Below are 27,956 nucleotides of genomic sequence, written 5' to 3'. Positions count from 1 at the left end.
ATCTTTCACATTCAACAGTTTATATTTATTCGGAGTCACTGCTGCAGGAGCTGCTGGGGGACTACAGAGACGAAAGAAGAACACATTAAGAGTCAGGGAATCACTTTAGCTACAGAAGTGATGTAAAGCCCAGTTCATGTAGGTTGTATGCTTTTTATTCATTAAGGTTTTATCTAACTAATTACTCTTTTCATTGTTATAACGCCATTACGTTACTGAAGATAAAATGTTACTTTAAGTTTTGCAAGATTAGCTTATTTTTTAAAAGAGAAGTTGAACATTCATTCGGACTATTTTGTGCTACTGCTACAGTGGAGAGGAGGGCAGCAGTTTACTAGGAAGGGGCAGGAGTTCTGAAGCTGCTTACCAGATAACATTAATAATCACTATTAAACCAGTTTATTAAAAGAAAACATGGTATTTTCTGCTTTAGGACAAAGCAGCTGAAACCAGGGAGGAAAGGCAAAAGAAAAACAAAGAACTTGTCAAATTCATTCCTCATGATTAAGGTGCAGAGGAAAGGCTGAGGGCGAGCATGTATTTCATTAAATCTTATAAAGCTGAAATTCTTTAGGACTCGCTCATTATACTGGCAACCTGTCCAGGATGTACCATCTCTCACCAGATACTAGCTGGTATTATATTTATTGTTATTTCTTTTGCTTTTCATTTCCATTGTTCAGGCCATTGTCTCAGGTGGAGAGAGGCATCATTATACATTTGAGGAAAGCTGGGTACCCATCATCTTTGATGATGATGCTCAGCTGGACAAGATAATTGCATACTTGTCAGAGTTTCTTTCCAGCTGCAAACACCTGTCACCTGATTTCTGCTCCATGAGATCCAGGGATAGGATCAAATTCATCCTAAATATGCTGCTTTCAGAGGTAGGTCAACACATAAACTGAGGAAGGATATACATTTGACCCGAATGATAACTAAAACCTAATGAAAATCAGATGTATAGAAATTAACTTTAGCAGCAAGGACAAGGACGTTTTCCAGGTGATGGATGAAGGCTCCCAGAAACAAACTTTGAACAAACAGGATAATTTTTTTGTCTATATGAAAACTTCAGGGTAATCTCTTGTATAAAAATTAAATGGCTACATCACTTAGTATAGGTAAAACAACAAAGTGCATCTAATTTATTGATGCCCTTTTATACAAAAGAAACTTTTATTGAAGTTGGGTGAAGAAGGCCCGGTCTGAATACAGAAGGGAGGGCAGGAATGAGAGGAAGAGCGGGGTCTGAAAAAATGCACACATTCATGAAAAGATAAGTCAGATGACAGATATAAACTTTCAAACAGGCTAATGAAGATGAAGCCTGAACAAAAACATATCTATATAATGATAATACTTTATCCAGGGCTGTTACACCTGCACCAGCTTCAGCCATGCACCACTGCAGTCACACTCTGGATTACTAATTGTCCACACCCAAGCCAGCCAGCCAGCCAGCCATCCAACCAGCCAGCCAGCCAGCCAGCCAGCCAGCCAGCCAGCCAGTCAGTCAGCTTTTTTTTTCATAAAAAGAGAAAAATTTTAAAGTTCAGACAAACTTTTTTTTTTTTTTTTTAACATTGCAGATGTATATTATCTTGTGTCTGAAAAATTCTGTCCAGTTTAGTTTGAAGTGTCATATCATTTTCTTTCTTTTCTAGATCAGTGAGAAAATCAAAATGCCACAGATGTGTTAAGTTTTGTGCAACAAATTTTTTTAATTATTTCACTTTCACAAACAGAATAAAGGAATAAAGGTTTCACAAATCAAACAGTTTTAATGAATCTGGATGTTAAGATATTTCAGTCCAGGTTTGAAGAGTCCAGGTGCTGTAGTTTTGATCAAGAGCTGTCTATTATGGTCTAGATTGCTGCAAATTCAGTGGAATCACCCTTTACTCCAAATCAGAAGCTAATTTCAGCATCGTCATAAAAAATCAGGGAATGCAAATCTCGGCAAGCCTTAAATCTGCTCTGCCACGTAATGTATTCCTGGAGCTAAGAGATGGGACTGAAATGGTGTTTCCTTCTTTATAATTCTATTTTTACTCACCAGTCTGAGTTTCATACATGTGACTAAATATATACTATATGTATATATATATATATATATATATATATATATATATATATATATATAATTACTAGCCATTAAAACATGGGGGCCATTTAAAACTTATAATCAGCACTTCTGCTTTTATTGTCTTCCCTTTTTGTCACATTTGACTCTAAATATTCCTGAAGTACAGCTCTCAAATAATTTATTGCCATAAAAACAACAATAAAAGCTACATCTATTCTAGATGTGAAATGTCTCAAATTACTACAATATCTTGGCAGAAGTGCTGTTCTCGGCATAACACGGTGTAGTAGAGATCCAGTTGCAGTTCAGATCTATCTCATCGACTCTTACGATAGAGCAGAGATGTTGGTGAAAACTGTAGCTGTAAACGTCGGTACCTTAGATATGTTGGTGGGGTGGAGGGTAAGCTTGTGCAGCCAGGTTTTTACATGATGCCACAAATTTTTGGACACATGCTCTCTGTCCACTGGTGGGAGTCTGCTCACCAGTGTGATCGCGCACACCTGTTTTTGCACATGGGTTTGGAGAATTGTGACCATGTACAGTTTGTAATGACATGCAGGGATGTTATTACACAGAGATGTTATTTACCTCATTTAAATTAGGTAAATAACATCAGGCCATTGAGTTTTTTAACTCTGTCTATGAGCGTGGATGGAATAAATTAGTGATGTGTCATGCGCGAAAGAGCCGATGCTTGGTAGTGAATCAGAAGAGCCGGCTCACATCGAGTGAGAGCTGGCTCCCAGTTTTTTTCCTTTTGCTGCGTGCTTGGCTTTTAGTGCTCAGCCCCAGCTATATATATATATATATATATATATACACACACACAAGCACAACAAAGAACAAGAGAAACCTGTCTGGATTAAACTGATGTGAGGTTCCAGCTCCCTGTTTTGCATGTCATGCTCTGAGCTTCCCATGCACCACCACTAAAATGAAAATGGGATTTTTTTTTTCTCTCTCTATAGTTCATCTGTAAATTTACGTTTGTTTCTGCATTTTCTAGCTTTGCTGGATACTGGACACTCAGAAATAAAACTCTTGAACAGTTTCCCCAAGTTGTCAAAGCCATCAGTCAAAAACATGAATCTCGCCTTCACCTTGTCTTATGAAGGTGTGTGTCAAAACTGAGAAAGTGTGGGAGGTAAAACCTCTCACCAGGAAAAGTTTTAGAGGCCCATCTGAGATTACAGTATGAGAAGCGAGACATTTTCTCCGCACTTACTCAGTTTCTCCGCATAGATGCGGTTATGAAACACAAAGGCTGTGTCTGAATGTCCACCCTACTCCCTAACCCCTCGTTCACTACATAGGGCTGCACTACATAATGACTCATTCTCTTGGCGATTCAGACACGAAGCTGCCCATTTTTCCCTCTCCGCAGATCACGTGACTACCAGCCATCACTACGGCAACCACAACACGCTTCAAGATGTCATTCCAAATCCAATCCAAAGTTGTGTGTAAATATTTTTATTTTTATTCCTTATTTTGTATTTTATTCTTTGTTGCATATCTATTTTTCGCCTCCTTGCGCCATGTTGAGCTTCTGCTCCCAAGGCATTGATGTCTATATTGAACCGCCTAGTGACCATCGATGCTCACTACTTTTCAAGATGCATTGTGGGTAATTTTGAGTGCCTACTTTTTTCTCTCTGGACATTCGGACACCCCTACAAAATGGCGTGAGCCCTATATAGGGCACTATGTAGGGAGTAGGATGCACATTCAGACACAGCCAAAGTTACGGGGCTTTTCAGTATTCTCGTAATTCTGAACAGCTGAGAGTAGGTGACGTCTAGTGGTGGATTAAGATGGTCATGGGCCCCTAGGCTGCAGCCTAGGGTAGCCTGTGCATTATTCCGCGTCAGGTGACATCATTACCAGGTAACTTTGGTTACTCTGGCGTCCCTGTGCTGCAGCTCCCTTCTCTACCTCCATCTCTGAGATGTTGTCTGAGAGAGTGGATAAAATTAGCGAGTGTGGGAAGTGAAACGCAACGCAAATCCGATGTAAACATATTATATTTGAGACTGAGAAAAAACAAAATCTTAAAAAGAGGACATGTCTGGGTGAAACAGGACACGTGGTCACCCTAGAACTTTTACGCTGAAGATACATGTATTGTAGTGTTACACTATAATCCTGCACACCCATGCTGTCTTCATCTGACCAGGGGCTTAGAGGGAGAAACAACCACATTGCCTAACTGATGATGATTAATTGATAGAGAAAAACATCATGGCAGACCTGGCTAAGTCAGTGTGTGCAGCCACACATACACGCACACAGCCACACACACAAATGACCAGGAGACACAGCAACAGAGAGTACAGAGAAAACAGAGGAAGAGTTTTAATCTGGAACCACAGACATCAGTTTTCCCTCAGACATAAAAGACAAGAACATTAAGAAAAGTGTTCATTATGACCGGAACCAAAGAGTTTCTTCATGCTGGCAGGAAGCAGGTAGAATCAGGTGCAGCTCCTCTCCTGAGGAGGAGACGGAGACACGACATCCAGCAGCCTGAGATTAGTGTCCATGATTTCTCTGTTCGTAATTTATTCCATTAAGGTTCCGTTACAATTATTAGTCAGATCTAATATTCAGTTTTATTATGAATAAATAAACATGCAGATGAATTTGACGTTCTCTTAAAAGGAGGATGATTAAACTTTTTTTTTTTTTAAAAAGTAATAGAATAAATACTTTTAAGAGTAATAAATTACTCTTAAAAGCTGTAAAACCATTACTAACTCAGTTACTTTTTGCAAGAAGTAACTATAATTACTTTTTAAAGTAACGTGCCCAACACTGGTTATATGTAGGCTATATTATATATGAAGATGAAAAGCATTAAGGTTAAATAACGTACTCCGTGGAGGTCTTTTTTCTTTTTTTGACAGCGGCCATGCTAGTGACAATGCTTGTTTCCACGCCCCCGTCCACGTCCACGACCACGTCCATGGCAATGTCCATGACAATCTCCATGGCAATGTCCTTGGCAATGACCATAACCAGGCCCAGGTGCATATCCAGGATATCCAGGTCCAGGAGGGCAGGTTCCTGGAGGATACTGAGGGTTGCCTCCAGGAGGGTAGGTTCCTGGAGGATACTGAGGGTTGCCTCCAGGAGGGCAGGTTCCTGGAGGATACTGAGGGTAGCCTCCTGGCGTCTGCTGCGGATTGTTGGGGTAGCCCCCCGGATACTGGTTTCCTAAATATGACAAGAAAAAAGGAATCAGTCATCATATACTATAAATGTCATCATCAAGCATGTAAAACATATTCCAGCTGCGGTATTTAATGGTTTACCTTGGTTTTGTCCGAACATTTTGAAAATTCAGATGAAACTACAGATTCTAAAAAAAGACAAAGTTATTTAAAAGAAGTCAGCAGCTTTCATCAGACATTTACGTGTATGAAAACCCAGAGTTGAAAATGTTTGGCGTGGTGTCTGAAGTAAACTTACCGAGTGCTGGAGAGCAGATATGATACAGACGTACCTGCTGCTACACTTTAAACACAAGTCAGGATTACACCTTTAGGCACAGCAACTCCCCTATCAGCATTTTTGTGTTCTGACCTGCATGAGTACACACCCACACTACATTATTAAAGGTTTTACACAGATACACACCTTCCTGCTAAACGGTTACTACTTTACATGTGCATATTTGTCCTTTTTTGATAAAACGTTAAATCTATAGATGTTTTATTCAGTCAGTTAAAATACTTTGCTTACAGCATGAAATTAATTAGTTTAAATCTCTTGTCTCTTGAATGAATGAATAAATGACTCTTTATATATTTACATACACACACACACACACACACACACACACACACACACACACACACACACACACACACACACACACACACACACACACACACACACTTTTTTTAAAACATAATTTTTCACAAATATCTACATTTCATAGAAGAAAGTCTGTCTATTGCAAAATGTGGATGTTTTTCTTTATTTTAAATCCTTAAAATAGAAATAAAAATTTGGTTCTTCAAAAATGACAACAAATTCCCTGTAGTAGATACGTATAAAAAATGATAAGTTTCCTTTGTGAAAAGTCTGGTAACATTTGCAGCTCTAAAGGAGTTATATTTAGCTGGCTGAGGGAAAAATGGCTCTTTGGATTGGAAAGGCTGCACTAAACACATAAACAGGTTTAGCAGCAGTTTTCTCTTTAAACAGCAACACTTAAAATATTTCTTCATATATATTTATAAAATCAAATATTTATGACTAAGAAGGATGAAATGTTCAGGATTTACTAACTAAAAGGTAAAAAGTCAGCAGGATGAATTTAAAGCTGTGAAGCTGCTTCCTTCTAAACACAGAAGGAACAATATGTGATGAATATCAGCATCAGGTAAACAGACAGAAAGCAGGATGAGAATCTCACAGCTTCTAGATGGTGAGGAGAGAGAAATATTCACAATATGCACAATAACTTCCATCCATGCACCTTCAGTGTTTCATTATCCAGATTTCTTGCCTATAAATTATCTAACTTTGAGTTTTTAGCTTGACTGTTTAGCTTAACCTCCTGCGCCTGCACCCTCCTTTACCGGGAGTTAAGGGGTTAACATCCAGTTTTAGTGTTGTCAGGTCTGTAAATGTAACTATAAACATGTGTGGTAATCACAGAAAGTCCAGAATCTCAGCTAATAGTAAGTAAAACCATTTCTATGACCAACTAACACAGTTAAGACAACAAACAATTAAAAGACCAGGTACAAAGAATCAGGAAAAAGTCTGTAAACACAAATTATGGCTCCCCGTGTCCATCTAACGGCATGAACATGGACACCTTAACTAAAAGCTCACATCTCACAGATTCCAAAACTGTAAGTTTCTTCTCGTTGTGACCAAGATTTACTGAACCATAGGTAAAAGAAGGCCCAATTTATGCTCCATATTTGTGAAACAGTCTTACCTTTGCTATTTTGGCTCAAAACTCATATCCACCAGGATAAAACTGCATTTAAAATACTTTCTTATTGTTTTTGGGAGCAGTTTCCCATCCAAAAATCACAATTTCCTGCACATTTGCATTAGTTTTGATGGACAAAGAGAAATGCCAGTTCAGGCCGAAAACTTCTTTTCATTTTAATGAACTGGCTCTCTCCTGATTACATCAGACGTACCTCTGCAGCAAGACAAAACATAGAGGAAGAGGCAAGCGCATGTTGTTTTTGTGTTCAGAGCCAGTGAGCAAGAACTTTAAGAAAAAAAAAAAACAAAAAAAAAACAACAAAAACTGTTAAAGAGCGATAAGAAAAGTTCACGGTGTTAATTAACGCGGACTGTACAGTGGGGTGGTGCTTAGCACTGCGGCCTCACAGGCCGAGGTTCGGGCCTCGGCTTGGGGGAAGTTCTAACAGTGGCCTTTTTGTGTGGAGTTTGCATGTTCTTCCTGTGTATGCTTGTGTTTTCTCCAGGTACACCATCCAAAGACATGCATGTTAGGTTAATTGGTCACTCTTAATTTTCCCTAGGAGTGAGTGTGAATGGTTGTTTGTCTCTCTATGTTGGCCCTGCGATGGACTGGCGACCTGTCCAGCATGTACCCTGCCTCTCACCCGTTACTTGCTGGGATAGGCTCCAGCTCCCCTGCAACCCATAATGGACAAGGTGATACAGATAATGAATGAATGAATGAATGCATGAATGAATGAATGAATGAATGAATGAATGAATGAATGAATGAATGATTAATCACCATTCTTGACTATGCCTAAAATCTGCCCTTTTTTACTGTATTTTATCAACAGAAAGAGCAAACCAATGTTTCCATGGGTTTTTCTTAACTTTTTTTACATTAGATGATCACTTTAGTTAATAATCAGTTCAATATTACATAGAATCAGGATCTTAAAAAGAGTATATCTCATCTGTGCCAACATTTTTTTGGTCATCTAAACTTTTCTAGACCTGCCCCTGCATGTCTGAAGTATAAATCCTTTTTTACCACCAGTCAACTACTTTATTAAAAAGGAGAGCTCCCCTGATTTATCTCTGAGAACCTGTTTATAATTTCTCTCACACACTACATTCATGGCCCCTTAATAATCAGACCTGTCTCCAACATTTGCACAGCACCAATGATTTAGTGAAAACATCCCCTTGTTTCTGTGACAGTGACATGGATCTGATTGCCAGGAAACTGATAAGTGCTGCTTACTTTAGCTAGTACATCCAAGAACAAATACTTTGGTATAAATATGTGCCAATGTGAACCATGAACCTAAGCTGAAGGATAAAAACAAGAGAAGCAGTGCTGGCTACTGAAAGGCCGATCAGCTGATTACTGACTGCCTTCATGATTCACAACAGGAGAGGGAGGGGGGAGGAGGAAGCTGCCATGCTGTGCAGAATCTAAATGACCAGAGCAGCGACGTTTGTACAAACTACGTGAAAAGTAGTGTGTTAAACCCTGGGTGTTAAAACATCCTCATTTCCTCAGGTGCTTTGCCCTCAAATCCATGCATAGAGCTAGCTGACTCAATTTTTCCATATTACCTCTAGACACCTCAATGTCCATTAATGACGAATGCTGCACATGCATTAAAAATTTTAACACAATTACTTAAATAAATTACATATATATATATATGTGTGTGTGTGTGTGTGTGTGTGTATACTTACTATTGTTTTTTTTATAAATCACTAAGTGAAGTAAATTTACAGACCCAAAGAGCAGAGAGTACTCAACATAAGCTTCTGACACTGCACATCACAGAAATGAGTTGAAATCTGTACTGATTAATATCTTTGTACCAAATCTTCATTTTGTATACATTAGATCCACTTTAGTTCTCTATCCAGTACCAAAATACATGTAAACATCCACTGTAAACATGTTTGTTATGTGAAGAGAAGTCACTGTGCCATCATCAATGATGTTGCACTGAACAACATGTAAATAAAAAAAATGAATATAATGAGCAAATGAGTTGTTAAAAACATTCTTGATTTAGCTTATTGTTTATGGGCAGGAGTCCTTGTTCCTAAATTTCTTGCCGGTAAAGATAAGAAAAAAGAAGAAAAAAAAGAAGAAAATGCAAGCAGAAAGGAGAGCAAAGCAGGAAGCGTCCGCACGGTAGCAAAGCAGGAAGTAAAGTGAGAAGCTGCCTTTTTTAAAGATTCATTCCAGTGTAAGGAGATTTCATTTGCTGATTTTACTTCTTTTGAATATCTTAGTTTAATTTTAAGGGGCATTCCTAAAATGTCAAGGAATTTTCTTCCATATTGGACATGTTTGGTTTGTGGCAACATGTAAAAGAACTGACCCACATTCGAGGTCACATTCTGGACCTGGTTATTTCAAAGGGTGTTGATATTTCTTCTGTTGTGGTCACTGACTTGGCCATTTCTGACCATTTTTAATTTTGTTTGATTTACTGATCACTCAGAATGTCCAACCAACCTGCTCCTTGGTTAGGAAGAGGTACATTAATGAAAGAACAAGTGCTAAGTTTATGGAGGCCATAGCTATGTTACCAACAACCAGTGCAGAGTCATTTGATGGACTTCTGGAACATTTCAGTCTGAAAGTCTTGAATGTAATGGATGCTGTTGCACCGATAAGAATCAAGAGCAACCTGAGCAAACAGAAAACACCATGGAGAAACACCACTGTGGTTACCAGCCTAAAAAGAGAATGCAGAAAAACTGAGCGGAAATGGCGGAAAAATAAACTTCAAATTCACTATGAGCTGTACAAACAAAGCCTTCGTAACTATAACAATGAGCTGTGCAAGTCCAGAGAGCTGCATTTATCTGAAATGATTAACAGGAATGTCAACAATTCTCGCACTCTGTTTGCTATGATTGAAAAACTTACTAATCCTCCTAAACAGATAAGCCCTGAGCTCCTTTCCACTGAGAAATGCAACCAGTTTGCCAACTTTTTTAGCCAAAAAATTAAAACAATTAGGCAAAATATTAATTCCACACAGTCACACAAGAAAAGTAGTCTGTGTCTAAAACCTGGAAATAATTCTGAAGTTATGTCGCAATTTAAAATGGTTGATTTAAAAATCCTACAAGAAACAGTTTGGCATTTGAAATCAACAACATGCACTCTGGACATGATACCATCCGACTTTTTAAAAACAGTTTTTACCTCAGTAGAAAGTGATCTCCTACTGATAGTTAACAGCTCACTGGCATCAGGCATTTTTCCCAAGTCACTAAAGATAGCTGCTATTAAGCCACTCCTAAAGAAAAGGACTCTAGATGCCTCTATAATGAACAACTATAGACCTGTCTCTAACCTCTCTTTTATTTCCAAGATTATTAAGAAAGTTGTATTTCACCAGCTTCATGACTTTTTAAATGAAAGTGGAAATCTTGATAAATTTCAGTCGGGCTTCCGAACTCATCACAGCACTGAAACAGCTCTGGTCAAAGTGGTAAATGACATTAGATTGAATACTGATTCTGGTCAAGTATCAGTCCTGGTTCTGTTGGATCTCAGTGCTGCGTTCGATACTGTAGATCACAGAATCCTTTTGCACAGGCTGGAAAACTGGGTTGGACTTTCTGGAGCGGTCCTTAACTGGTTCAGGTCCTATTTAGAATGCCGGAGTTATTTTGTTACTGTGGTGTACGATTAAGCCCGGCACCGTAGTGGGGTGACATGTGTGTGAGGGAACTTCCGGCGGAAGTTGTTGTTGTTGTTGTGGTCGTTGAAAGCCAAGAGGCTAAATAAAAGCTGGTTGACGATAACGCTGCGGTCTGTGTTTTCCGGACATAACATTGGCGACGAAGATGGAGCATCTGTTCTCACCTCTACCCCCGTTTCTCGCCCTGCCTGGCGAACCTCCGATTCCGTGGCCGCGCTGGTATGAGTCCTTCCAGACATTAGCGGCGGCCATCGGCCTAGCCGCTGCTCCAGACGACCGGGTGAGGGCGATGCTTATCCACGGCCTGGGCGTCGAGGGACAACGCATCTTCCGCACGCTCGGCCCTGCACGGACCTACGCGGACTGTGTCACGCTACTGGCTGGCCACTTCGCCGCCCCACAGAGCGTGGTTGTCCGACGCATCCTCTTCCGCCAGCGCCATCAACACCCCGGTGAGTCAGTCCGCCATTACGTGGCGGACCTCCGATGCTTAGCCGGCTCCTGCAAGTTTGGAACCATGGAGGACGAGATGATTCGGGATCAGTTGGCGGAGCACACGACCGACCCGAAGCTGCGGGAAAAACTGTTCATGTCACCTGATGACCTATCTCTCTCAAAAGCAGTGGATATGGCTTTCCAATTGGAGTCTGCGGCTCTGCTGTCATCGCAGCTACCAAGGCCCGACCCAGCCCTGGCTCACCCTGCCTCACTGACACGATCTGTGGCCCTTGCAGTCCCGCAACCCCCTCCTCTCCTCCTTCACCCCAGGATGACCTAGCGGTGAATATTGCGGGCTTTCAGGGCGCCACTGCTCCCCAACCCTGTGGTAACTGCGGATCTTCTTCTCACCGCACACGCGCCCCAACCTGCCCAGCCACGGGCCAGCGGTGCCGACGATGCGGCAAGCCTAACCACTTCTCCAAAGTGTGCCGTTCGGCTCCGACACCTGCGGACCCAAGACCACGCATGACCCGGACATCGATCCCCACCACCATCCACTCCGTGGGCTCTGGCACAAAACCATTTAAATGGTGCACGGTGGAACTGGACGGTGTGCCTTTACCATTGCTGCTGGACACGGCTGCGCCGAGATCCCTGCTTAGTGAGCCTACGGTCCGGCGTTTATTTCCCGACCACCCGATCGTAGCGGACGCCGTTGACTTGTATGGCTACGGGAACGCTAAAATTGGCATGGTGGGGACCATTACCCTCACAGTACGTTACGGCTCCCGAGTCCTCCCAGCGTTCACCTTTCAGGTGTCCCGCCAGGGCGCCGACCTTCTCGGTTTTGACTTATTCTGTGCCCTGGGCTTTTCTATCATGGACAATGTGGGCTCCACTATTCTGACCATCGCCACGCCCTGGCAGCACCGTTGGCCGTCGCTCTTTGCTGGGCTGGGCTGTCTCACCGCCTTCAACCACCAGCCTCTCATAGACCCAGCCGTGTGTTCCGTCATCCAACCACTGCGCCGGCTGCCCCTTGCCCTACGCGACGACATCACGGCAGAGTTACACAAACTGCTGGACTCCGGCATTATTGAACAAGTCGACGCCTCACCCTGGATCTCCAATCTGGTAGTGGCAAAGAAAAAATCAGGCGGTTTACGCCCCTGCGTGGACCTCAGACAAGTGAATAGGGCGGTCATACCGGACAGATACCCGCTACCCACCACAGAGGAACTGTCAGCTAAGTTCTATGGGTCAACGGTCTTCTCCAAGCTCGACCTACGCCAGGGCTATCTACAAGTCCCGTTGCACCCAGATAGCCGCAACCTTACCGCTTTTGTGACCCACATGGGGGTCTTTCGCTACACCCGCATGCCTTTCGGCCTCAGCTCGGCCCCCAGCTGTTTCCAAAAGATCATGTCCACCATTTTTGCTGGCATCCCGGGTGTGGTCGTGTACCTGGACGACATCGTGGTGCACGGCGCGTCGACTGCCCTGCATGACGACCGCCTTTCCAGGGTCCTCGACGTGCTCGCCCACCACAATCTCACACTCAACGGTGAGAAGTGCGTCTTTGCAGCATCTGCCATAGAGTTTGTGGGATTCCGTTTGACAGCAGATGGTCTGAGCCCACTCCACTCGAACGTGGATGCAATCCTACGATTGCCCGAGCCTACCTGCCCCGCCCAGCTGTCATCATTCCTGGGGATGACGGCCTTTTACCTGCGCTTTCTCCCACGTTACTCAGAAACCACAGCACCTTTGCGTACCCTCCTCAGCCAGGGTGCCCCCTGGTCTTGGACCCCTGGGTGCTCTGCCGCAGTCCGCCAACTCAAATCGCAGCTCACCTCCCCACCGGTGCTCGCCCATTTTGACATACTTAGTCCGACATTTGTGACCTGCGACGCTTCCAACGCCGCGGTCGGCGCCGTCCTCTCCCAACTCCACCAGGGCGCTGAGCGCCCGGTAGCGTTCGCGTCGCGGTCGCTTACCCCGACCGAACAGAAGTACTCGGTCGGGGAGAGGGAAGCACTGGCGTGCGTCTGGGCATGTGAGAGGTGGCATATGTATCTATACGGGCGCCATTTCACGTTACGCACAGACCACCGGGCCCTCACAGCCCTGCTGGCAACAACCGGTTCAGGTCACAAGCCCCTACGCCTCTATCGCTGGTCCGAGAGACTGCAAGCATATAACTTTACCACGCAGTTCACACCCGGCCGGGAGAACGTGGTGGCAGACCTGCTCTCCAGAGCCACAGTCAGCCCCATACAGGACGCGGTTCATGACCCCCTAGAGCCGGAGCTAGCCCTCATGCTGCACACGCCCCTCCAGATGGCCGTTTCCCTACAGGAGCTCTGTGCAGCATCTGCGCAGGACCCCGTGCTCACCCGACTCCGCGCTTATATTCGCGAGGGCTGGCCTACCAAGGTTTCAGAGGAACTAGTGCCTTTTCACCGTGTCCGAGCTGATCTCTCCTGTTGGAATGACGTCTGCGTGGCAAGGGGACTATGCACAGTCGTTCCCACCACTTTAAGGGCACGTGTTCTGGCCATGGCGCACGAAGGCCACCTGGGCGTGGTCAAGGTTAAACAGCGGTGCAGGAGCCTGGTGTGGTGGCCGGGCATCGACAAGCACATCGAGACAATGGTGAAAGACTGCTCAGCTTGTTTGACAAGCGGAAAGACAGGCCCGCCCCCGTCCCCGCCTCTGCAACCCCTACCCTGGCCTCCAAGGCCTTGGACCCACATCCAACTCGACATCTGTGGCGAGCTCCACAACATACCCCAACACCAACGTTTCCTCCGTGTATGACCTCCACTCCAAGTGGCCCGAGGTGCTGCCAGCTGGCGCTGTTACCACCAGGGTGGTTACTGACTTTCTTATCTCCCTCTTTGCACGTTGGGGCGTGCCAGACACCATCACCACCGACAACGGACCTCAGTTTGTCTCGACCGACTTCACCGCTTTCACTGAGGAATGGGGCATGAAACACATCAGGACCGCCCTGTACCACCCACAGGCTAACGGTGGCATGGAGCGGTTTAATCAGACTCTCAAGAACGGGCTCAGAGCACATCTGGCAAGCGGTTTCCAGTTCACATCAGCCTTAAGGGACACCCTCCTCCACTACAGAGCAACGCCGCATGCTACGACGGGCTGCTCTCCAGCTCTCTTAATGCTGGGCCGCGAGCTGCAGCTTCCCTTGGACCGCCTGCGGCCGCCGGGACACAGTGGATCGCCAGCAGGGTCCTCCACAGGAGATAAGCTGGCGGTCCAGCAACACCGCATGAAACAGAGATTTGACAAGAAACACCGTGTAGAGAATCCCACGCTCGCCGCAGCCGACTGGGTTCGAGTACGCCGGCCCAACCGATCCCACAAACTATTGTCCTTCTGGTCAGCACCGCAGCAAATCATCAAGCGACTAGGTCCAGCTACCTTCCGCCTGCGGGATGGGTCACGCTGGCATGCTAGCCGACTGAGGCGGGTGCCGCCACCGTCCCCTTTAGACCAACCAGCCGCGCTCGACCCGGGGCCCCCGGACACAGACTGGGATTTTCCGTACGAACAACCGAGGGGTTCCGCCCAGGATCTACCGGAACCTGAACCGCCGGTTGGGCCCCTCCAGTCCGGAGGCCGCCCTGCACGGACCCGTCAGAAGCCTTCTTACCTCAGTGACTTTGTTACAGACTTTTGATTGTTCAGTTGGATAGTCAGCGCATGGCCCGTCAGGTGGCAGAATAATCCACGAGGCTATGCGGGTAAACTAGTAGTCTACCTGGTTTACCCAGTCAGTTTACGTTCTTTTGGTTCATATGTGTTGTAGGGCTGTATGGGGTTTGATTTGTGAAAGGGGGGGGGGTGGATGTGGTGTACGATTAAGCCCGGCACCGTAGTGGGGTGACATGTGTGTGAGGGAACTTCCGGCGGAAGTTGTTGTTGTTGTTGTGGTCGTTGAAAGCCAAGAGGCTAAATAAAAGCTGGTTGACGATAACGCTGCGGTCTGTGTTTTCCGGACATAACAGTTACGATCGGCAGCTATGAGTCTGAGCAAGTGGCCATGACATGTGGAGTCCCCCAGGGGTCAGTCCTTGGACCTCTTCTGTTGAACTTGTATATGCTCCCTTTGGGTCAAATATTACAGAACTATAGCATTTATTATCAAAGTTATGCTGATGATACACAACTTTATGTGTCTCTGTCACCAGATGACTGCAGTCCAACAGACTTATTGTGTCAGTGTCTGGAGCAAATAAACACCTGGATGAAGGAAAATTTTCTACAATTAAATGAAGATGAAACTGAGATTATTCTGTTTGGTAGCAAAGAGAAGAGGGTCAGCATTGGTAAACACCTGGAGACTCGGGCTCTTAAAATCACCGACCAAGTTCGTAACCTTGGAGTGTTGATAGACTCAGACCTGACTTTCAGCAGCCACTAAGAAGCTTTTTACCAGCTCAGAAACATCAACAGAATTAAAAGTTTGGTCTCCCAGAAAGACCAAGAGAAACTCATCCATGCATTAATCTCCAGTCGGCTGGATTACTGTAATGGTCTTTTAACAGGACTTCCTAAAAAAGAGCATTAAACATCTGCAGCTCATCCAAAATGCTGCTGCTAGAGTTTTAACCAGGACTAAAAGATCTGAACACATCACACCAGTTTTGAAATCTTTACACTGGCTTCCAGTCAGTCACAGAATAGATTTTAAAACCCTTCTGATCGTTTACAAATCCCAGAATGGTTTAGGCCCAGAATACATCTGTGATATGTTCAGAGAATATAAACCTAGCAGAGCTCTTAGATCCAAAGACTCTGGTCAACTAGTCCAGACCAGAGTCCAGACTAAACATGGAGAAGCAGCATTTAGCTGTTATGCTGCAAACAAGTGGAACAAACTGCCAGTGGAGATTAAACTTTCACCAAATGTAGACATTTTTAAATCCAGGTTAAAAACATTTCTTTTGTCATGTGCCTATGCATGAAATCTGCACGGTTAACTTTTTTGCAGTTTTATTGGGCTTCGACAATAGGATGTGAAGCTCACCCTACTGCAGTCGTTGCTGTCACATGGCTCAAAGTGTGGAAGGAACAGCATCATTGCCAGTTGCACTGCTCTGGGGCTGAACAAAGTGATAACCTTCTGTCACTGACATTTTCAAAGGGTACACACCATAAAACTTATTTCTTAAAAAAGATCATTAGGATCCCAGTGCTGCCACCAGTGTAATAAATCTAGTCTCCACCAGAGATGAATGTGTGTTTCCCCATTGTCAGAAATCAAAGGATGACAAAGCCCATGAGTTACAAAATAATATATAAATCTGTATTGACAGCTTGAGGGTAGCAAACCAGCTTACCCTCTGATGTGAACATCATAGTGTAGGCCCAAACTATATATAAAGTGCTTCCCTCACCCAACCACCTATCTCCCCTTGGGTTGGAGGGATAGGCAGTATCATAACTGTACCTAGGACTGCACTCTACTGGATGAAGATGTCAGATGTTTCTGCAGGCATCTAGCCACTTCTCCAGTGTGGGGGACATGGTCCCCAGTGCTCCAATGACCACTAATGTTGCTGTCACCTTCCAGGCTTTCTCCAGCTCTTTCTGAAGTCCTTGGTATTTCTCCAGTTTCTTATGCTCCTTTTTCCTGATTTCCTCATGAGTGCAATCAAAATTGTAATTACTGGATTCCAGTGACCTTGTGTAAAAGGCGGTATATAACTGTTACAGAGTGACTTATTGTTAAATCTATCAAAAATGTGATAAGACTAACCACAGTGACAGGGTGTGGTCCCATTATAGTACCAAGGTGCGGGTAATAACATGTGTTCTGCTTCACCGGGGTCAAAAAAAGAGTCCACCATCAACAAACAAGTAGATAAAGAAATAAGGCAGAAAAACAGAACCAACAATTTATTTTTTCAAATTGTTTATGAACAAAGATAACTTTTAATGTTTTTTTTCCCACAAATACAGTCATGAAAGCAATAATGTTTAAACCACAGTAAAGACACTGTTCCGTGTCAGAAAGTTAGAAAGAAGATTCAAAATGTTATTAACTATATAGTTAAAAGGATTTAATGCATATCTTTTTACCACATGATAAAATCTAACATAGAAAGGCTAAATCCCTGATTTTACATGATTTTACATACACATGATAATTCTACTGTTAGATTGTCAGATGCAGCAGGAGGAGGAAGGTTTCCAGTCACAGATTGTCTTCTATCTTGCATTGTAAAGAATTTATATTTAGTCGGAGTCACTGCTGCAGGAGCTGCTGGAGGACTACAACAGAGACAAAAAACAGTAAGAGTCAGGGAATCACTTTAGCTACAGAAGTGATGTCAAGCCCAGTTCATGTAGGTTGTATGTAGACTATATTAAACCTAAAGATGAGGCTATCATGTTGTGATTTACTGAAAAGCATTAATTTTAAATAACTTACCCCATGGCAGTCTTTTCCTTTCTTGTGACATTGGCCATGCTGGTGACCATGTTTGTGCTTGTGCTTGTCCTTTTTCTTGTCCTTTTTCTTGTCCTTGTGCTTATGCTTGTCCTTGTCCTTGTGTCCATGTCCATGTCCATGTCCATGTCCATGTTCATGCCCATGACCATGACCATGACCATGACCATGTTCGTGCCCATGTCCATGTCCATGTCCATGGCATTGTCCCTGACATTGCCCCTGACAAGAACCATGGCACTGCCCTTGGCCATGACCATAACCAGGCCCAGGTGCATGTCCAGGATATGCAGGTCCAGGAGGGTAGGTTCCTGGAGGATACTGAGGGTAGCCTCCAGGAGGGTTGGTTCCTGGAGGATACTGAGGGTAGCCCCCCGGATACTGGTTTCCTAAATATGACAAGAAAAAAGGAATCAGTCATCATATACTATAAATGTCATTATCAAGCATGTAAAACATATTCCAGGTGCATTATTTAATGGTTTACCTTGGTTTTGTCCGTACATTTTGAAAATTCCAACGAAACCACAGATTCTAAAAAAAGACAAAGTTATTTAAAAGGAGTCAGCAGCTTTCATCAGACATTTGCATGTATTAACACCCAGAGTTTGAGCGTGGTGTCCGAAGTAAACTTACTGAGGTCTGGAGAGCAGATCTGATACAGACGTAACCTGCTGCTCCTTTTATGTGCTGATACACTTTAAACAGAAGTCAGGATTACATCATCAGGCACAGTGTCACAACTCCGTTATCAGCATTTTTAGATTTTGACCTACATGAGTGTGTGTAATTATTAACATTTTTTGCATGGATACACACCCTCCTCCTAAACTCTGCAGTAATGTTGCACCCTTCTACTGCGCTACTACATATTTGTCCTTTTTTGATAAAACATATCTATAGATCTTTTACTCATTCAGTTTGTTTACAGCATCAAAATAATTAATTCAGTTTAAATCTTTTGTCACAGCAGAGAAAATCCCGACCATGGCTAATGAAGTCAACATCGTTCATTTTGTCAGTTTAAAATTACTTCCTCTTTCAAACTAACCCACGCCCTGATCACAAATGCTAAATGCACATTAGTAATCAGGTGTATAACACACACTTACACCTACAAAATTCACGAGAATTAAGCAGAAGATGCAGTTTATGTGCACTGCATCCAGTGCCACAACTAAAACGTATAAATAGAAGGCTAAACATATCACAAATGACAGATATGCAGAAAATTAAAAAGACAAAACAAATCTAAACAAACTGTTATCACATGTTTCCTCTGTACAGGGAACTTTAGGGTGTGCCACTGAAAAACAGCTGAACAAAGGTCTTAATTCAGCTTTCTCTAAAGAGATAAATACAACACAAAAGGGACTTTAGATAAGGGAACAGAGTCATAAGAAACATATGAGGTCAAATAAATAAAGAATACAGAAGCAGTATTTTCCTAAATAATTATTCCTGGAGTAATTATTATTAAACCAATATAAAGCATAAAGTGGTTGAGAGGACAACTCTCAGCAAACTGCTGTGCATACATGACAATGCCAGCCACACCCTCTGTCATCAGTAACCAGAGAAGCCGGTTCAGCAACAGGCTGCTCCAAAGTACAAGACCAACAGACTAAAGAAACTGATTGTCGCCTGTGCCATGAAACTGTTTAACTCCTCAGAAAGGGAGAGAAGGGCGAACAGAGGAACTGAAGGCAATGATTAGTGGTCTGCCTGACCATGATCACAACAATGACATGCAAACCATTTGCAATATATTACAATTAGGTTTTTTGCTTAGAATTAAGATCACAATTCTCTGGTATGATTTTTTCACAAAAGGTTTTTTGCACTGAACTTTAACAAACAAACAAAAAAAGACATTTAAATGGTCTTTCAGGTAGAGCAGGGGTGTCAAACTCAAACACACAGTGGGTTAAAAAGAAAAAAACTGGAACAAGTTGAGGGCTGGACTGGTTCAGTGTTTATTAAAATGGCCTTATTGGACACATTGTACCTGGAATTAACACAGCCTATTAGTTATTGCCTATAAAACAACATTAATAATTAAATAAATAAAGAAAATCTGTTCAAATCTGTTGCATTTATTTATTATGGCTATATATGCTTTTTTTTCCAGAATAGTTTCAATTGAAAACATTTTCTACAGGTAAATAACGGCCAAAAATAATTTCCTCATTTGAAAAATCAAATGCCCTGTAATAGCAAGAGAAAGAATGCAAAAAAAATTAAACTGCAATGAAAGTAAGTTTTTTTACAGGTTTTCAGGTGCTAATCATAAAATTAAATATCATGAAATTTTTTATTTATTTTAGTAATTCCATTCGGAAAGTGAAACTTGTATAATGTAGAAATTCATTCCTCACAGATATTTCAAATGTTTATTTCTTTTCATTTTGATGGTTATAACTGACAACTAATGAAAACCCCAAATTGAGTATCTCAGAAAATTAGAATATTGTGGAAAGGTTCCGTATTGAAGACACCTGGTGCCACACTATAATCAGATAGTTAACTCAAAACACCTGCAAAGGCCTTTAAATGGTCTCTCAGTCTAGTTCTGTTGGCTACACAATCATGGGGAAGACTGCTGACCTGACAGTTGTCCAAAAGATGGCCATTGACACCTTGCACAAGGAGGGAAGACACAAAAGGTCGTTGCTAAAGAGGCTGGCTGTTCACAGAGCTGTATGTCCACATTAATAGAGAGGCAAGTGGAAGGAAAAGATGTGGTAGAAAAGTGTACAAGCAATAGGGATAACCGCACCCTGGAGAGGACTGTGAAACAAAACCCATTCAAAAATGTGGGGGAGATTCACAAAGACTGGACTGCAGATGGAGTCAGTGCTTCAGGAACCACCACGCACAGACGTATGCAAGACATGGGTTTCAGCTGCCACATTCTTTGTGGTAAGCTACTCTTCAGCAAGAGATGGCTTTAGAAGCATTTCGTCTGGGCTAAAGACAAAAAGGACTGGACTGCTGCTGACTGGTCCAAAGTTATGTTCTCTGATAAAATGAAATTTTGCATGTCCTTTGGTAATGATCTTTTTCCACCAGGCTGACGCTGTCTTGTACAGTGCCAGTCAAAAGTTTGGATACACTTTCCTATTATATTTTCTAAACAGCCTTTATTCTAATTTAGTAGCATATCATTATTTATTACAAGTCTGAGGTTGCAAAACTGAACCAGTTCTGTATAACAGATGAGAGAGGGACTGTTTTGGGAATACTTTACTCACTTGCTGCTTGAATGTGTTTGTTTCTTATTTCCTCCAAGGGATAGGGAAATAGAAAAGAGTGGGAAGGGAGCCAAAAAACCTGATCCAATCCATTTTACTTATTTGGTACCCTTCCACTGGGGTCCTAATCATACCAGTTTGACCCTAAAGGGTGGAGCTTGACACACTGCAGTCCACTAATTGGTTGATAACGGTGTCACTTCCTGTTCAAACTTGAATCTTTTGTGGTTTAAAGCCACAGATCAGTGTCATGTTCTTCTTCGCTATAATTTAAGGAAGATGTCACACTGCTATAATGTTGTTATTATGTAGCTAGCTCTTTATGAATGAAGTAGCTATCCAGCTTTAACCCCACCTACCAGGTAAGTGTACAGTAGGCTGTGGAAAGGCAACCATGATCAAAGTGTACCGAACCAAACCGTCCCACACTGGACCCCTTCTATTAACCCAACAACAACAACAACAACAACAAAATTAATCAGGAATAATAGAAATTATGTTAAAACATATTCATATTAATTTAGAAGAAACTGTGATTCTTTTTTTTAAATAAAAATAGAAAACTTAACAACCTGACCAATGAGGTTGAGGATCTGAGAACCAGACTGCAGAAGAAGAATCAGTTTCTCACTGTGGAGAAAGAGAAGAGGATCAAAGCAGAAAAAGAATCGGAAAACTGCTGGAAAATGTTTGCGGATTCAGACCAGCAAAGGGAAAACGAATGCCGTCTCAGAAGGCATTATGAACAGGAGCTGACGACATACAAGAACATTGTTGAGGAACTGGGTGAATCATCCAAAACACCAAACCCAGAAGGTCAGAGTGAGCTCAGACAGCCAGAACCCCAGGAGGGGAACCTCGATGAGCTGGAAAATTTAAAGAAACGGTTGGAGGGGGAGAACAAATCAAACCAAGACCTGCAATCCAAACTTAAGTCTCAGGAGGAGACAATACATGGTCTGGAGAGGAAAATGGCAGAAATTACTGTCCAACTCAAGATGGCAACTGGCATCAATGACCCTCAGATTCCTGATCAGGTATCTGAACCAGGCAGTCCCTCAGCAGAGTCCAAACCAAAACAGCTTTCAGAACCATTGGTGGACTCAGAATCTGAAGCTCCAGAACCACAAGAAAACTCAAAACCACAAGTGGTCTCAGAACCACTAGACCTCCAACCACAGGAGGTCTCTGGACCAGAGCTGGACTCAGAATCACTGTCAAAACAACAAGGACAGTCAGTGTCTCAGAAACACTAATGGACTTCCAACCACAGGAAGCCTCTGGACCAGGAGGACTTAACATCGAATGTGGACTTCAAGCAGCCAAAGACACCATCTCAGTGGAGTCGTCTTAAAAAATATGAAACACCAGCACATCTCCATCAATACAAGAACCAAAACCGCAGCCCTAAAACTGATGAAAGTTCTCCAACAGTGGTCTCAGGAAAGTGTTCCTCACTAAGAAACATCTCAGACCAGGCAAGAGATCCCATCACTATGGGATCACTGTAAAAGACATATTGATCCGGTACATCAGTGCCAAAGCAAAGACTTAAAAAAAATCTAAATCTGGAGTGAAAACACACACATTCACACATACAAATCACAAAACAAAAAAGATGTTTGGGCAGAGCCAAGGGGAGGAATTGGATAGGGCTATTAAAAAATATATAAATAAAAAAAAATGTAAAAATCAATAAAATAAAAAAAAAAATCTCAACTAAATATGTTTACAGTTTTATTGTTTCTCTATAATGAATTTTGTAATGTTTTAAAATGTTATTTGGACTGATGAATGCTAAACGACATGCTATTTAATGACAAAGATTTCTCTGTGGTCCCTGTAGGTTTCTAAAGAAAGGGAGTGTTAGGAGCTATTTTAGTTATTATTAATGTCCAAGGATTTTTTCAAAGGACATTTAAAATTCAATCAAACTATTCATAAAAATCAAATTTTATAAATAAAATTGGCCCTTATTTATAAAAAAAGAGGAATCACACAGGTACTAAATTTTCAAGTGTCTGTTGGTCTGAACGTGTCAGTCTGGGACAGATGTGATGTGCACAGAGCAGACAATAAGGATTATAAAACTGAACATTGACCTTCCTAATAAGCAATTATTATAATAGAGGTCATAAGATGGCTGCTGTTGCCATGGGAACTATGAGGCCACAAGGCAGAGATGGATAGGAATGGTAAGGTCACAAGATGGCCGCTTTTGCCATGAGTACAGTAAGGTTACAAGACTGCTGTTACCATGGAATCAGTGAAATCAGTTTCCAAGGGATTATATGGGCTGTCTTTTGTTTATAGTAGCTAAGCAATAGACATTTGAGCTAATGCTACATGAATGCTAGTGTGATACTAATACTAATGCGTCTTTGTTACCACAGTCCTGGGTGGGGCTGGTTATCGATTCAAATTACAAGAATCGATTTGATTCCATTTCTCAAGATTTAGAATCGATTATCACGATTCGATCCGAACTGTTCTGATCCGATCTCGATTTGGGTCAGTGTTATTACAACAGGTTGTGTTTTTTAGGTATTACCTGAATTACATTTCTTTGTAGTTATGCAACATATTAATACTAATATTATATCAACATTCAACCGCAATTTAATAAGGTGTTTGTAGTGAAAGATGGCTGTAAGGACCGATCCCCCTCCTAGGGGATTGCTTTGCTCCAGAGTTGTCAGATCGATAGCGCTGTCTAGAAATGGCATCTACCCGTTACATTTCTCAAATTAAAGTGGACCAAAACCAAAACAGGACAAGGGTGAACATCAGTCAAGCATTTAAGTGTTGGTGCAGACTGAAGGAAGAAAAGGGGCTTAAAAGTCACGCTGAGGTTGCCACTTTCCTTCTCGATAGGTAAGTAATATGTTTTGCTAATGCTAATGCTAATTAATGGTCAGCCTTACTGGAACATTTTTAAAGCTCATTAACGGTCAGCCGGTACTGTAAACCGGCACACGCATGTTTTTTTTTCTTGCAGTTGTTTTCATTTCAAGCTGCTACTTAGTAAATACAGTTAGCTTTAGCTCATCTCCTCTTTGTCCACATACGGATTTTTGGCATACCTGGCAACTAGTAGAATCTAAGGTTGGAGCGAGAGCGAACGAGTGTGAGTGCGACACTTGTTGGTGGGGAGGAGTTAAATTTGTATCGCTCATTATTGTGATTGCTTTGTGGGTGAGGCGGGTGGTGTATGTCCTTCAGGGAAGGAAGTGGTGCACCAATGATCCTTCCGGCTGTGTTCACTATGCACTGCAGTGCTCTCCTGTTGTAGTCAGTGCTCCATATTCTTTTGGTAATAGATTATTTCTTGCTTTGTACATTATTTGCTCTGCTTTAAATTTAACCTGTTCCATAAATTTCAATGTAAATGATTTTATAAAAAGTGGGTTTGTGTTCTCTGTATCCTGCTTTGTTTATTGTCCTTACTGCTCTTTTTTGAAGTGTGCACATCAGCTGTTGAGTGCTTTTATAAATGTTTCCCCAGACCTCCACACAGTATAGATACAGTATAAACAGTTAAAAATATACAATATGTATTGATTTAGTATCCAGAATGTGACTTATTTTTTCAAGAATTGCAGTGCACTTTGCCAGCTTTGCTCTTACATGGGTTACATGAGGTTTCCAGCAAATGTTTATTTGATTTACTCTTTCTATTTGTGTATTATGAATTATTATTCTATTATTCTAGTGATAATTTATTTCTATCAAACCAGTTTTAGTTTGTTTATTTCTGTTGTAATCATCTCCAAAATCTGCTGCAAATTCTCCCCAGAACAAAAAATAGTTTTATCATCTGCGAACAACATAAATTTCAGTAATTTTATACGCTGCATGTTATTGATATATATTATAAATAACTTTGGACCTAATACTGACCCCTGTGATACCCTGCATGTGATTTCCATGTTCTCTGATTCATATTCACATATTTTCGCAAACTGTTGCCTGTTCCTTAAATAGCTTTTCAGCCAGTTCAAACCACCACTAATTCTGTACCTTTCAGGTTTAGTTAATAGTGTGCTGTGACCAATGGTATCAAAGGCTTTTTTTAAGATCGAAGAATCCTAATGCTATTTTGTTTACTGTCTATAGAAGTCTACAGTTTTATCAGTGTCTTTTTCTCTGTAATTGATCCCACAGTTCTGCATCAAGTCATTTTTAGTGCAATCATGTCTTTCTCTGTTTTCATAATACTATAATGAAATTTAGTGTCAGCCATTGTGTTGTAAAGAAACTCAAAAGCTTTTAGAAATGATCAGACAGAACAGGGTTAAGAGGAAAACTGTTAGTTCTTCACTATTGATGCCATATGTCAGAGCAAGATCAAAAGTATGAATATGAGAACGAGTAGGTCTGTGGATATTTTGTGAAAAGCGATTTGAATTTAATATATGCTGTAGTTAAAAACAATATTTAAGTTGACATATTCCCTGTATGACTGGTGCCAGAGCTTGGTCCGCATCGCTGGCAGTAAATCAGATTCGTTTCCAGTGAGGAAACCAAGGCTGCCCGTTGTCGCTGATTCTTTTCAGAACTTTTATCGACAAAATTTCTAGGCGCAGCCGAGATGTTGAGTGGATCCGGTTTGGTGGCCTCAGGATTGGGTCAGAATAAAGGTTGGAGATATTTAATGCCTTTAGTTTCTTTGTATATGAAATAGTGTTTTCATATTTAAAATGACATGTGTGGGAGACCCACAGGTATGTTGGGCATATTGAGATGAGTGGTGGACTGTGGACATTTAGCATTCACTTCCCCCTCTTTGTCCTAAAAATGTGTTTTTGTTAAATTGTTCATCTTCTGGGTATGTTAAATTTGATTATATTTATTTAGATCTAGTAGACAATGTGTATACTCAAAGTAATAGCAGTAGTTTTCTGGGAGGTTAATTAAAAGAGTGAGCAATTTCACACAGGCACCTTGGGCAGCTTAGGGGTCCTTGAGGCTGAAAAACGGGGGAGTGACATTCAGTAAGCCCCAGTAGTCTGCAGTGTGCAGCCACATGTTCATGTGCTTGTGTTTCTGAGTTGCAGAAATAAAAGAATAAGAATGTTTTTCACACCCACGCACACTTGGGAGTAAATTTCTTTGTCCAAGTGTGCAACACATGTAAACATAGATGACATAAATTCACAGCAGCACCATTCATTTTGAAGCAGATTTTCCTGCCTAGCGGCTTAAACAAGGAGTCACGTGACGTCCAGAGCTCTATAAATGGATTTTTCTCTGAATTAGAATTGCTGGTGACCTTGTGCAAAAGGCTACCGTCACAGAGTAATTTATTGTTAAATCTATCAATTTACAAGTAGATACAGAAACAGGACAGAAAAAGTATTTTTAAAAAACAGGACAAATGATTTATGCTTTATTTTTTTCAAAATGATTATGTACATAAAAAACCTTTAATGTTTTTTTTAACATATACAGTCATGAAAGCAATGATGTCTGAACCACGGAAAAGACACTGTTCCATGTCAGAAAGTTAGAAAGAAGATTCAAACTGTTATTAACTATATAGTTAAAATGATGTAATGCATATCTTTTTTTCCACATGACTAAATCAAACATAGAAAAGCTAAATCCCTGATTTTACATGAATCGTTTACATACAATGATAATTCTACATAACTGGATAATGTAGAATTATCATAGTTAATCTAACATAGTTAGATTTTCAGATGCAGCAGGAGGAGGAAGGTTTCCAGTCACCGATTGTCTTCTGTCTTTCACATTCAAGAATTTATGTTTAGTCGGAGTCACTGCTGCAGGAGCTGCTGGAGAACTACAACAGAGACGAAAAACAGTAAGAGTCAGGGAATATCTTTAGCTACAGAAGTGATGTTAAGCCCAGTTCATGTAGGTTGTATGTAGACTATATTAAACCTAAAGATGAGGCTATCATCTTGTGATTTACTGAAAGGCATTCATCTTAAATAACTTACCCCATGGCAGTCTCTTCCTCTCTTGTGACAGTGGGCATGCCTGTGACCATGCTTGTGCCTGTGCCTGCCTCGGAATATGTGTCCAAATCCATGTCCATGATGGTGTCCATGATGATTTCCATAATGATGTCCATGATGATTTCCATAATGATGTCCATGATGATTTCCATAATGATGTCCATGTCCATGGCAATGTCCCTGGCATGGTCCTTGACATGAACCATTGCACTGCCATTGGCCATTACCAGGTCCAGGAGGGTAGGTTCCTGGAGGATACTGAGGGTTGCCTCCAGGAGGGCAGGTTCCTTGAGGATACTGAGGGTAGCCTCCAGGAGGGCAGGTTCCTTGAGGATACTGAGGGTAGCCTCCAGGAGGGCAGGTTCCTGGAGGATACTGAGGGTAGCCTCCAGGAAGGTAGGTTCCTGGAGGATACTGAGGGTACCCTCCTGGCATCTGCTGCGGATTGTTGGGGTAGCCCCCCGGATACTGGTTTCCTAAATATGACAAGAAAAAAGGAATCAGTCATCATATACTATAAATGTCATTATCAAGCATGTAAAACATATTTCAGGTGCGTTACTTAATGGTTTACCTTGGTTTTGTCCGTACATTTTGAAAATCCAGATGAAACCACAGATTCTAAAAGAAGACAAAGTTATTTAAAAGAAGTCAGCAGCTTTCATCAGACGTTTGCATGTATTAAAACCTAGAGAGCTGAAAATGTTTGGCTTGGTGTTCAAAGTAAACTTACTGAGTGCTGGAGAACAGACCTGATACAGACGTACCTGCTGCTACAGTTTAAACACAAGTCAGGATTACATCATCAGGCACAACAACTCCCCTGTCAGCATTTTTGTGTTCTGACCTGCATGAGTACACACCCACACTACATTATTAAAGTTTTTACATGGAAACACACCCTCCTCCTAAACACTGCAATAATGTTGCACCCATTTACCACTTTACATGTATATATTTGTCCTTATGTTAATCTATGGATCTTTTATTCATTCAGTTAAAATGTTTTAAATGTTTGTTTACAGTTAATTAATAATTATTTGATTTAATTAC

The 27,956-nt window shown here is 41.8% G+C and overlaps 1 protein-coding gene and 1 long non-coding RNA gene across 7 annotated transcripts; both read right to left on the bottom strand.

Annotated features, from left to right (window-relative positions):
* Nucleotides 1-10: 10 nt before the first annotated feature.
* LOC121650122 (galectin-3-like) lies at nucleotides 11-27,750 on the bottom strand. Of its 6 annotated transcripts, XM_042001448.1 has the most exons (6): nucleotides 27,637-27,745; nucleotides 27,478-27,524; nucleotides 27,135-27,379; nucleotides 17,848-18,037; nucleotides 17,648-17,799; nucleotides 17,087-17,487 (listed from the first exon to the last, which is right to left on the bottom strand). In XM_042001448.1, the coding sequence occupies exons 2-6, from the start codon at nucleotides 27,494-27,496 to the stop codon at nucleotides 17,452-17,454; spliced, it is 642 nt and encodes a 213-aa protein (XP_041857382.1). In that variant the 5' UTR covers nucleotides 27,497-27,524; nucleotides 27,637-27,745; the 3' UTR covers nucleotides 17,087-17,451. The 6 variants fall into 6 exon arrangements, with proteins under 6 accessions (XP_041857381.1, XP_041857382.1, XP_041857379.1 ...); XM_042001447.1 differs by lacking the exon at nucleotides 17,087-17,487 and adding an exon at nucleotides 11-61 and having other exon boundaries at nucleotides 17,648-18,037; nucleotides 27,637-27,748; XM_042001445.1 differs by having other exon boundaries at nucleotides 17,648-18,037; nucleotides 27,671-27,750.
* Nucleotides 5,167-5,686, bottom strand: LOC121650133. The gene is made up of 3 exons (XR_006012216.1): nucleotides 5,564-5,686; nucleotides 5,407-5,453; nucleotides 5,167-5,308 (listed from the first exon to the last, which is right to left on the bottom strand). It is a non-coding gene; the product is annotated as an uncharacterized LOC121650133 (long non-coding RNA).
* Nucleotides 27,751-27,956: the final 206 nt, after the last annotated feature.

This window comes from Melanotaenia boesemani, chromosome 12 (assembly GCF_017639745.1).
Source record: "Melanotaenia boesemani isolate fMelBoe1 chromosome 12, fMelBoe1.pri, whole genome shotgun sequence".
NCBI classification, from domain to species: domain Eukaryota; kingdom Metazoa; phylum Chordata; class Actinopteri; order Atheriniformes; family Melanotaeniidae; genus Melanotaenia; species Melanotaenia boesemani.
Note: the sequence above shows the minus strand (reverse complement) of the source record. Positions and strands in the feature narration are given on the sequence as shown.

Coding starts and splice junctions, on each gene's coding strand:
- LOC121650122 (XM_042001445.1), bottom strand. Junction 18,038..27,134: donor CAGGAACCTACCCTCCTGGA/CCTGGTAATGGC, acceptor CAGTATCCGGGG/GGCTACCCTCAGTATCCTCC. Junction 17,488..17,647: donor AAGGAAAAGACTGCCATGGG/GTAAGTTATTTA, acceptor TCTCTGTTGTAG/TCCTCCAGCAGCTCCTGCAG.